A 13,111-nucleotide genomic window follows, 5' to 3' on the forward strand; every position below is an offset into this window, starting at 1 on the left:
AAATTAAATCAGCATCACGGGTATTGAAAATATCCTTCACACAGTCCACATCCCAACCCTTACCATGCTGATCCATCAGAGAAGCCACCGGCGCCTCATAAACTGCTTGATGCAACTCCGTTTCCACAAACGGATTCCCATCCTCAGGAAGCCAAGGATCCCTACCAATTATAGTCCCTTTGCCATCGCCTATGACCCTTCTGCACCCCTCCTTCAAACAGCCTTTAACCTCCAGCATACCCCGCCAAATATAGGATGGGTTACTACCTTCCCTGGCATCAAAATAGTCACAATCAGGATAATACCTTGCTTTAAACACACGGGCCACTAGACTTGTGGGATTGGAAACTAACCTCCACGCCTGCTTTCCTAACAATGCCTTATTCATCTCATGTAGACGGCGGAAGCCCATTCCACCACATGCTTTCGGCTTTGATAACCCCTCCCATGATCGCCATCTGATCCCACGTTCACATCCCACCCTGCCAGTTCACCAGTATTGATTCAGAATTACCTCCACTTCCCGACACAGGCCTATGGGGAGCAAGAACACCATCATAGCATAAGCTGGCATTGCCTGCAGAACATTCTTCAAAAGCACCTCTCTCCCAGCTCTAGACAAAAACTTGGAATTCCAAGAACGGACCCTGGTGAGTATTCGGTCCTTCAGGAAACCCAGTATAGCCTTCTTCTTCCTCCCCACTAGGGATGGTAAACCCAAGTATTTCCCACTCGTATCACCCTCCTCCACTCCCAGTATATCAACAACCTCATTTCTTCTACTCTGTGGGACATTAGCACTAAAACATGCAGCAGACTTAACATAATTTATATATTGTCCAGATGCCCTTGCATAGGTATCGAGAATGTACCTCATTTGAATGCTCTCGCCCTCATTAGCCCGTAAAAAAAGGAAGGAGTCATCTGCAAAAAGGAGATGAGATATGGATGGTGCCCCTCTGGCAACAGAAACCCCATGCAACCGGCCCGCAGACATGCTTCTCTTAATCATAGCACTCAACCCCTCAGCCACAAAAAGGAACAAATACGGGGATAGTGGGTCCCCCTGGCGTAGGCCTCTTCCTGGAATAACTGGCCCCAAATGCCGCTGATCATGCAAAATATGATACCGTACCGAGGTTACAGATTCTAGCAAAATATCCACCCATCCACTACCAAACCCCATCTTAAGCATCACCGCCCGTAGAAACTCCCACTCCACCCGATCATAGGCCTTCGACATGTCAAGCTTCAACGCAACGACCCCCTCACACCCCTGGGACTTGCGCTTCAAAAAGTGGTGAACCTCATAGGCAAGCATGATATTATCAGTAATTAAACGCCCCGGGACAAAGGCACTCTGAGCACATGAAATTAACTTATGCAACAAGGGCTTTAGACGATTTGCACATACCTTTGCCGCCACCTTATAGATGACGTTACACAAAGCAATCGGCCGTAAATCCTTCATTGATTCCGACCTGGCCTTCTTCGGGACCAAAACAACAAGGATATCATTAGCCCCACTTGGGAGCTTGGCCGTATCCAAGAAACTTCTACAAAAATCCGTTATCGCCCCCCCCCCCCTACAATGTCCCAGAAATACTGGAAAAATCCCGGCCCAAAACCATCAGGACCCGGGGTCTTATCCGGGTGCATCTAAAACACCGCAACACGAACCTCCTCCATACTCAACGGGCGCAACAGCATAGCATTATCAACCTCAGTCACCTTCGAAGGAATTGCATCAATCACCTCCTGCATCTCTCCATAATCCGGGAAAAACAGTCCAGTATAATAATTCAACATAACATTATCCAACCCCTGTGAATCCTCCACCCAATTCCCATTCTCGTCCTGGAGACGTCTAATAGTATTGCGTCGGCGTCTTGCTTTCACAGAATTGTGAAAAAACTTGCTATTGACATCCCCACCTTGATACCAAAACTCCTTAGCACGCTGTTTCCAGAAATAATGTTGTTGCTCCAACAAGAAAAGCAACTCTCTCTCTACCGCCACATATTCTCTCATTCCAGGCTCATCACGACGCCCCCTCAACCATTCTAGGCGTTGCTTATTGAACTCAATCTTACGTTGGAAATCTCTATTATAACTCCGCCCCCACCTCTTCAAGTCAAGAGCACATGCCTCCACCCTTGCTAACGTATCCAGGCCAACCGTTCTATCCCAACTTTGCGCAACAATTTCTCTACATGAATCTTCCCGCAACCACAAATTATCAAAACAGAACCTGGCATGCTTGCGTACTTGTGGGAGAATAACCGGTATAAGAACCAGGGGTAAATGATCACTATAGGGCACAACCAGAGACTGTGCCCGTGCGCCTTGAAACAAACTCAACCACTCCTCATTAGCTAAAATGCGATCCAATTTCTCCTCGATCATACCGCTCGTGCCCTGTGACTTTACCCAAGTATACTGTGGCCCATCAAACGGTAAATCCTGCAAATCACAGTCCGCAATAGCCTCCCTTAAACCATTTATACACCAAGGAGGATGTGGGGCCCGTCCATTCTTTTCTGACTGATCAAGGAGGTCATTAAAATCCCCCATCACTACCCACGGTAGAGATGACCGAGATGACAAGGTGCGCAACAACTGTCATACCTCCCGCCTTCAGTTCCTCTCTGGATACCCATAAAAACCAGTAAAACGCCATAGGGGAGCACCAACATCCATACGTAGCTCACAATCAACATGATTAGCAGAGAACCCCGAAACTGTCAAGTCCACACTGTTCATCCATAACATCGCTAAACCCCCACTCCGTCCATCCGCCTCCACAGTAAAAACACTATCAAAACCCAATTGTACTCTAATATCTTCCATACGCTGCTTGCCAACAAAAGTCTCAATCAAAAACACCACACTCGGCCTCTTAGTGCGAACCAGGTCCGCTAACACACGAACTGCCGTCTGGTTGCCAAGCCCCCGGCAATTCTAAGAAATTAAACTCATAATTCTCGGCGGGCTTGCTCCGCAAGACCCGCCCCCAATCCGTTTTTTGAGATTGCCACATCACACTCCATCTCCCCTCCATCCACACTCTCCTCCACACCATCCTCCTCCACCCTCCTTCTTTTTTGTTCCCCCACAACAACTCTCGGCAAAACACCCACTTCCCTCTCTACCCCTTCCACCCTCTCACAACACAAACCCATATTTCCCCCAACGCAAACCCCCTCCACACCCTCACTGCCATGCCTCACAACACCCCCTCCACACATCCTCACGTCACCCTCTCTGCCACATCCCACACCACCCCCACTGCCCTTTCCCGTAACCCCCTCACTGCCCAAAACTCCCCCAACATTACCACTGGACACAGTTCCCCCCCCCCCCCCCCATAGCAGGTGATTTCCAAGCTTTCCGGTCAGCAGCATTTTCTGGAGGAATCCACCCCAAATTCACCAATGGCGGTCTCCCCGACGAGACGCCGCCCGCAACCAAGCCCCATATGGTTTCTTAGCTTTTGGATCATGTCGTTCCAACGCGAGCCTGCAATGCCTGTCCCCATGCCCAATCAACCCGCACAAAAAACAAAAGGTAGGTAAACGTTCATACCTGAAATCAATAACAGTCCAACTCCCGACACCCTGTTTTAACTTCATCTGCTTCTTGAGTGCCTTGGTGATGTCCAGCAACACCCGAATACGGTAATACGTTCTCAAGGACCCGTCAAAGTTCCTCTCATCAGCCTGCACCACCCTCCCCAAAAACGAGCCGATTGCATTAACGACCGACTCCGAATGGAAACCAACCGGCAACGCATGTATTTGAACCCAGAATTCCGCATGATCCAATTGAACAGTTTCCGGATCCTCCCCCAACTCCAGCCTCTTCATCACCAACAAACTCTGCTCATATGCCCACGGACCCTCACTTAATATACGCAGAAGATCAGCTTCATGATAAAACCGAAAAAGAAAACGTCGCGGTTGAAGCTCACGCATATTCACACCCATGGCTGCCTGCCACACCCCCGCCATAGTGTCCTGAAAGTATGCAAAGCGAACAGCCCGGTTTGTGAGCACCCTTCCCACCGCAAGAAACCCCGTCTCCGCCGGCTCGTTCTCGTCCGGTACGTAAGGAACACTTACAGCGTGGTCCTCATCCTCAACATCAGCCAATGTCAGGTTAGCACCGTACCCCTTAATTTTAGAACTATATTAGTCCTTTGTAGAATAAGTGAATAAAGTTTTAATTTCAGTGTATAATTTTAATATATTAATCAAAAAATTTGTGATCACACTAAAGAAAATACGCTGAATTAGAGCCAGTAACATTCAAAAAAGACTAAAGAAAATACGCTAAATGAGAGAATTACATGAAAACAATATTATCAACCACCGCAACAACACGTTGTGGTTGTAAAGCAATTAACCCAAATCAGGGTTCATGGAAAGTAAAGGTATGGGGTAATTGACAATGACGTAGGTTAGGTTTAAATATGTTGCACGTGGAGGGCTACTGAGCAGTGACCCGCCGAACGCGGGTTTTAACCGACCAAGTAAAAAAACAAAAAATGGGTCAATCACATGCTTTTAACAAAGGGAAAATGACACTTTTTACCCCTGAGTTATATACTTATAGCACTTTTTCCCCCTCAATTATTTAGGTAAGCACATTAGCCCCCTCAATTATTCTAAAAGTTGTGCTTTTTCCCCCCTGATATATTAAATTGACATTTATACCCTTAAAGTAAACATTTTATTTATTTTACTACTCCAACAAATTATTGCGTATATGTAGGGATGATTACGGTTCGATTTGAATTGAACCGGATACTAAAGCAATCGAATTAATAGTTTACGGTTATAATTCATATCTAGAACCCAATATTTAAATGTCAATTTATTAAAATTATGTATCAAAAAATTGAATCTTGAACCGTGAACCTGTGGTTCCGGATCTGATTCGCGGTTTTGAACCGTCTTTATTTTAAAATTTTATTTTTTATTTTAAAATAGTCTAAATTCAACAATAAATGTATTTTATTTTTTTTCGGAACATGAACCGTCCGTTCCGGTTCACGATTTTAATAAACTCTAAATATCAAATTTTGATTCTAAATTGTAATTGGAATATTTCGGTTTGGTTGCTATAGTGTTTGTTTAGTTTGAACCAAATTATGTTCATAATTTGTTGGAGAAAAAAATAAATTAAATATTTAGTTTAAGGGTAAATATGTCCATTTAACATTTCAGGGGGAAAAACAGCCACTTCAATAACTTAGGGGGAAAAAATGCTATAGGTATATAACTCAGGGGGAAAAAGTGTCATTTTCCCTTTAACAAATGTTTTGGTTTCTTTCCTTTACCGTCAATTTGCCCCGCCGACAAAACTTACCATTTTGGTCCAACAAAAATTGAATGAATATTTAATTGAGTTCTTTTTTTGGGGAGTAATATTTAATTGAGTTTTATTACATCTATTCTCAAATATTACTTTTTCAATTTTACTCTTTGATGGATCGTTCGTGCATCGCCCGTTAAACACTACAGTGTGTCTAAACCGACATTGCCTCACGTATTATTTTTATATTATCAAATGAAACTATAGTTATATCAAAATGATACTATAGTTGTGGTGAAATGAAACTACAGTATACATAAAATGAAACTGAATAACATTTCACATATTTGAGTGCATATTATACAATGAAGCTGTAATTATATTTAAATGATCATGTAGTTGTGTTTTAATGAAATTATAGTGTATATAAAATAAAATTAAATAACATTTTCACATATTTGAGTGTATAAATATTGAATGAAACTGTAGTTATATCGAAATAAAACTGTAGTTGTGTTGAACTGAAACTGCAGTGTATACAAAATGAAACTGAAGAACAGAGTTATTTTTTGCGAAGATTCTGTTTCTTTTCATTAAATAAAACAACGTCGTTTTGACAGTGTCGGTTTAGACACATTGTAGTGTCTGACGCGCGGTGCATAATCAATTATGCACAATCAATTATGCACCGCGGTGCACGATATAATTTGTCGGCCTCTTTGATGTAGTGGGTTCTGATAAGCTAGTTTTATCATGTGGGATCCAATACAAGTGTCTACATCAAAGTTTTGTGTGTGGGAGTAAAAGTTGAGGGTAGAAAATGAGAGTACACATAACATTTTTCTATTTAATTTGAAGTTATTAGAAGTTCTATATAGAGTTGTTATATATACCATGGACCAGGGTCCACATTGCAAGGTAACCCTAGTCCTAAAGAATGTATAAATTTTATATTTTTAGTATTGAAATTGTAAACTTTTAGAATATAAATTGTGTTTCTAAGTCAAAACAACATGTGTGGAAGCAGTATTTTTTTATTACAAAGGAAAGGGATACACACATATACAATCTACGCCTACAACATGTGTGGAAGCAGTATTTTTTTATTACAAAGGAAAGGGATACACACATATACAATCTACGCCTACCATGAGGCTTAAACCTCAGACCTCCCACATAAGGGACCAACCGGATATCAGTGGACCACAAGCCACTTGATTGTGACTGCAGTATTTGAAAGGAATTTGTGAATACAAAATAAGATAATCAATTACATATATATCAACATTCTGTATTTGTAATATACAAATTGTAAATTTTTAAAAGATAAATTGTGAATATTTAAACCCGGTCACTTCACAAAATAATTTGCGAGTTCTATACATAACTCATCAAAACTTCAATTCTGCATGCTTTGCATAATTAATTATATTGCTTTCCTCCACGGAAGAAATTTGGGTAAACCCCACCCATAGACTGGGGCTTGGCTACGTAAACTATCTCATGCCGAGTTGCTCAGCTAATTATTCATTTTCAATCCCAAAAAAACAAAAAAAAAACAAAAAAAAACAAAAAAAAAAAAAAAAAACAAACAAACAAACAAAACAAAACAAAAAAACAAAACAAAACAAATATTATAGAGTGATTTTTTTTTTTTTAATTTAATGACATTCACATTCGTTACAAAAAATGTTAGTCTATATTTTTTTTTTTTTTTGAAAATAATGTTAGTCTATATTTAATTATTTTAAAATTGCATTTTCATATTCAATTTCGGTGTAACACAAGAAAAAATCTTTACTTTTATTGATATTCATAAATTGGTACATCTCACCACGATGCCATCAATAATTGATAGAGTCTACGCAATAATCAAATACATCAAGAATTCAGTATAAAAATTGCATTTTAACAGTGAATATTATGAAATAATTTTAGTAGGAGAATGTAACATACATGATAACAATTTTCTTGTATAAGGTTTTTTTTTTTTTTTTTTTTGAAAACCTTGTATAAGGTTATTTTCACTGGATTTATCTTCTAATGTCAAAATAAAACATATTGGGCGTGCTTATTAAATGAAAACATTCCTTTTTTTAAGAAAGGTAAATATAAAAAAATGTACTTGTACAATTCTCCAATTTGAATATAGAGAATATGGAATGAAAAACTAGGAATTAAAATAAAAGGTGAGTCTAATTATATTTATTGAGTGCATGCTCATAATTTGCTATCGTTACTGGCTATGTTTGGCAAACCTAGCTGAAAAGTAGTTGAAGCTGAAAACTGAAGAGTTGTTAAGTTAATTCACTATGCTTAAAAGTATTTGGTAAAATTAGTTTTTTTGATAAACTGATAAATGTAAAAAATACTAAAAATGACATCTTCATAAAAATTAAATAGTTTTAAATTTAAATAATTTTGTTTACATATTAAAATTTAAGAATAATGGTCAAATAAACCACTCAACTGCACACCAAACTTCAATTAAGCCATCAAACTCCAAAAAAAAAAAAAAAAATGCAATTGAATCCCTGAACAACACAAACTCATACAATTCGACCCAAAATACTTGTTTACCTGAACATATGCTGACATGGTGATTACCAGATTTAAAAATAATTTTTTAAAAATAATTTTAAATAAATCTCTCAACTCAAAATATCGCACTAATTTTTATTCTCAAATTGCACTTCCTCTAAATCTCTCTCAACTCAAAATGTTCAATGACCCTTGAACATTCCAATAATGATAATTGAGAGGTTGGGAACTATTTGGTTGAGCAAATAATTCAAATACTGATAAATAGGAGAACGTCTTCTTCATAAAATTTTTAATTGTATTAATTATTGGTGCATTTGGTATTTAATATTTTGTATTTGACTTCAATTTTTAATTTGTTCTGTACATGATTTCGACTGCGAATTTTAACGTGGTGTTAATTTTTTTTTTTAATCCGAGGGAGAATTATATTGGGTTGGTTCCTTTAGCTGTTTCATGCAATCTGTTATAATTGCTTCTTTTAAAACTCACTGCATTTTTTCTGCACAAGCTGCAGTCATGATTTTTATTTTTAGTTATTTTGGCATTTTTACTTCCAACTTGAAGGTCTACTTTTTTTTGTTCTTTATTTTTATTTCTTATTTTACATTCATGGGAAGGAAGAATATAATATAATATAAAATATAATATAATATAAATTTAGACCAACTAATTTCAACCGGTATCAGCACATGCGTCCTGCGTGTCTCAAAAACCTTAATCCTTGGAAGCATTAAATAATAATAAAAAAAATTAAATAATACCAACATTGCTAATTGTTGATTTTAACGTCTTTACACCCCTCTTAAAATTGAGTACTATTTTGGTATAGGAAAAATTGTAATTTATACTCCTTACAAATATGTCAATAATCAATGTCACCTTTGAATTATTGGTAGTTTAAATGTTGTCTATCAATTTTCAAAATGTTATATATATTGTCCCTCCCCTAATAGTAAGAAGGAGAAACATTGTTGTCCGCGGAAGAAGAACAAATGAAGAAAAATAAATGGAGGAAAAAATATAGTATTCAAACAGGGAAAATGATAAGTAACTACATTCAAACCACTAATAATTCAGGAAAGTGACAATATATGTCACGTTTTGAAAATTAAGAGGCAACATTTACACCACTAATAATTCAGGGGTGACATTGATAATTTGTGAGGGGCATAAATGATAATTTTCTCTTTGGCTACAATTATATTGATGTAATACCGATATCCATTTTATTATTAACTAATAACAAGATCCAAATAAAGCAGTTTTGTTGGTGTGAGTGGCCGTCTACTCTTGTCCCTTAAGAGAGGTTAAGAGTTCGAACTCACACTTGTATGGAAAAATCAATCTGGTAAGCACGTTGTCCCTTAATTGGGTTAGCTCAGAAGGTGTCTCCTACAATTAAGGTTTGCTCAGAACACCTCGTGGTTTAAAAAAAAAAAAAAAAAAAAAAAAAAGATCCAATTAAATTTGTTTGGTAAATGTGTTACCAAGATATATCATCAACTTATTTCTTTGCCAGGTCTGACCTACATATCCCAAATACAACAATTTGGAATTTTATTTTTTTTAAACAATTTGGAATTTATTATCACAATAATAAATTATGTGAGAGGATACGGCTTGGAATTTTTTATAATTTATTTATGAGAATGTTACTCGAGGGTAGGAAAACAAGATTAGGGTGTCCGCTATTGAAAATGAACTTGTAATATTGTGATTATCAAGTTAACAGTTTAAATAACTTGGTTAGGGTTGTTTCAGAATTTTATTAATTTTTTTATATCAAATTAAATGATATGTTTTATGTTATTTAAAAATCTAAGATAAATAGATTGCACATTTATGTACTCAATATGTACTATAAAAATGTTTAATAAGTACCTGGAAAGTCTTATCAAAATCCCCCTCCCCCCGCCCCCACCTGGAAAGTCTTATCAAAATCCCCTTATGTTGTCGAGCAACTATAGTTGTCACCTTATTATTATAAAATATTGAAGGATCAATAATATAATGTTTATATCCGTCGTTCGATATATAATAATATAATACATAAAATATAAATGTATGTAATATAATATAACTATTAGTTTAGCATTTTAGTAAAAGAGTTAGGGAAAAAACATACTACCTATTTTAATTTGATATCACCAAACTCATACAAATTAAAGGTCTGAAACTTCACATCACCTAATAAAAATGACTATATATTCACGTGTTGCATGTAGCAAAAGATATACCACCCAATAAAAATGAACTATATATTACATGTAGCCAAACATATATCACCTAATAAAAAAACAAAAGTAATCAGTCCACACATGTGAATGACATAGTGATAAAATATTATTTTTAAAAAAATTATTGAAAAAAAGGTGAGATATGGGAGTGGATGTATGTGCTGTGACAAAGTTTGATGCGAGGAAGGATGATCCATTGATCCCACCTTCAACGCTCACTCTCTTTTTCTAATTTACCGTACACGTAGTCTTCTCCCATTTCCTTACAAGTGCTCTTCTCCCTCACCATCTCCTCTATATATACTTTCCCCAAACCCCTTCTCCCACAAACCCACACACTTCACTCTCCTTACTCCCTCCACACCTAACCCCTAAACCCACACATAGTCACATACACACTCCATCCTATAACCAAAATCCTCCCAAAAAGTGCTTAAACTACATAAAGCTCCAATCTTGGTATCTACCCATAGCCAAAATCCTCCCAAAAAGTGCTTAAACTACCTAAAGTTCCAATCTTGGAATCTACCCATAGCCAAAATCCTCCCAAAAATTGCTTAAACTACCTAAAGCTCCAATCTTGAATTGGTATCTACATACCCATGGCCAACACCATTTCTACTTCTTTGGTTAATAACCTTCATTACAAATCTAGTAGACAAGAGTTGCGCATTCATTGTTCTCTGCAAACTCCATCCATTCTCCATTTTCCAAAGCAATCGACTATTCCCACTTCAATATCCACTGCCATTTCACCGCCGAATCAAGAAACAACCGCAGTTGTACCCTCGTCGTCGTCCCCGGCGGCTCCGAAATGGAATTTACTGCAAAGAGCGGCGGCAATGGCCTTGGACGCGGTGGAGGATAAGATAACTGCGCGCGAACTCGAGCACCCTTTGCCGAAAACGGCCGACCCTCGCGTTCAGATTGCCGGGAATTTTGCTCCGGTGCCGGAGCAGCCCGTCCGGCACTCGCTTCCGGTGGTCGGAAGGATACCGGAATGCGTTCGGGGGGTTTACGTCCGCAACGGGGCCAACCCGCTCTTCGAGCCGGTGGCCGGACACCACTTCTTCGACGGCGACGGGATGATCCACGCCGTGCAGTTCAAGAACGGCGAGGCGAGCTACGCCTGCCGGTTCACGGAGACCCAACGGTTCGTCCAAGAACGGGCCTTGGGCCGCCCGGTTTTTCCCAAGGCCATTGGGGAACTTCACGGCCACTCGGGGATTGCAAGGCTGCTGCTTTTCTACGCCCGCGGGCTTTTCGGGCTCGTCGATCAGAGCTCCGGCACCGGAGTAGCCAACGCCGGTCTGGTCTACTTCAACAACCGCCTCTTAGCCATGTCGGAAGACGATTTACCGTACCACGTCCGCATAACGCCCTCCGGCGACCTGAAAACGGCGGGAAGATACGATTTTGGCGGGCAATTGAAATCCACCATGATCGCTCACCCCAAGCTCGACCCAGTCTCCGGCGAGCTCTTCGCGCTCAGCTACGACGTCATACAAAAGCCGTACCTCAAATTCTTCCGATTCTCCAAAACCGGCGAGAAATCTCGAGACATCGAAATCCCAGTCCCGGAGCCGACAATGATCCACGACTTCGCAATCACGGACAGATTCGTGATCGTCCCAGACCAGCAAGTGGTGTTCAAGATGTCCCAGATGATCCACGGCGGCTCGCCGGTGGTCTACGACAAGAACAAGGTTTCAAGATTCGGAATCCTAAACAAATACGCCGAAGATTCCTCGGAGATAAACTGGGTCCCAGTCCCCGACTGCTTCTGCTTCCATCTCTGGAACGCCTGGGAAGACACAGAGACCAATGAAATTGTGGTGATCGGGTCCTGCATGACCCCGCCGGACTCCATTTTCAACGAATGCGACGAGGGGCTAAAGAGCACTCTATCCGAAATCCGACTAAATCCGGTCACCGGAGAGTCTACCAGAAAGCCGATCATACAAAACCCAGAAAATCAGGTCAATTTGGAGGCCGGAATGGTGAACAGAAACAAATTAGGGAGAAAAACACAATACGCATATTTGGCAATAGCAGAGCCGTGGCCGAAAGTTTCCGGCTTTGCAAAAGTGGACCTTTTTACCGGCGAAGTCAAGAAGTTCATCTATGGAGATGAAAAGTACGGCGGAGAGCCCCTGTTTTTACCCAGAAATGTGAATTCCCAAGAAGATGAAGAAGAAGATGATGGGTATATCTTAGCCTTTGTGCACGACGAAAAGGCAGGGAAATCAGAGCTTCAAATTGTGAACGCACAGACATTAGAGCTTGAGGCCTCTGTTAAGTTGCCTTCAAGAGTTCCCTATGGCTTCCATGGCACATTCATCAACGCCGACGACCTGTCCTCCCAAGCTTAGAGCGAAGATCGGTGAACAATCCGGCCCGGAATCTCCTTTTTTTTGGGAGTTGTATAATTTAGATTTTTTGTTTTGTTTTGTTTTGTTTTAATAGGTACCAGCTTGCAGCTTATTGGATATAATTAGGATTAGAGCTCAGCTGGTTGTTACATATGCTTCTGCTTCTTCACCATATGTGCAAGGTCTGACATAACACCTAGGGGGCGTTTGGTTCAGGTTATATAACATAACCAAGGGAATGTGACATTCCAAAGCTCACATTCCTATGTTTGGTTCACATTATCTCAGGGAATCTAACATTCCCCAGGAATGTCACATTCCCTCCACATACGATTTTGAAGGGAATGTGATTCCCTTCAATTTATAAGGTTATGTAAGATAACCTTGGTTATTTTAGTTTATCACACACACACACACACACACACACACACACACACACACACACACACACACATATATATATATATATATATATATATATATATATATATTATATATATATATATATATATATATATATATAATTATTTTTGTAATTATATATTTTTTATTTTAGGTTAGCATATAAAAAAAATTTTGTTTCTCAAGTTCAATATTTTAGTTAATATTTTAAAATCATGTAATTATATATGATACTGTTTA

General features: G+C 39.2%; 2 protein-coding genes across 2 annotated transcripts; one reads left to right on the forward strand and one right to left on the reverse strand.

The window, feature by feature from the left end:
* Positions 1-1,659: 1,659 nt before the first annotated feature.
* Positions 1,660-2,574, reverse strand: LOC109150438. Its single transcript, XM_019298349.1, has one exon. It carries the CDS (start codon positions 2,572-2,574, stop codon positions 1,660-1,662), a length of 915 nt encoding a protein of 304 aa, XP_019153894.1.
* Positions 2,575-10,455: 7,881 nt separating this feature from the next.
* On the forward strand, positions 10,456-12,662 carry LOC109150339 (9-cis-epoxycarotenoid dioxygenase NCED1, chloroplastic-like). Its single transcript, XM_019298235.1, has 2 exons — positions 10,456-10,539; positions 10,664-12,662. The coding sequence occupies exon 2, from the start codon at positions 10,700-10,702 to the stop codon at positions 12,467-12,469; it is 1,770 nt and encodes a 589-aa protein (XP_019153780.1). The 5' UTR covers positions 10,456-10,539; positions 10,664-10,699; the 3' UTR covers positions 12,470-12,662.
* Positions 12,663-13,111: the final 449 nt, after the last annotated feature.

Source organism: Ipomoea nil, unplaced genomic scaffold, assembly GCF_001879475.1.
Source record: "Ipomoea nil cultivar Tokyo-kokei standard unplaced genomic scaffold, Asagao_1.1 scaffold2279, whole genome shotgun sequence".
In the NCBI taxonomy this organism is placed as follows: domain Eukaryota; kingdom Viridiplantae; phylum Streptophyta; class Magnoliopsida; order Solanales; family Convolvulaceae; genus Ipomoea; species Ipomoea nil.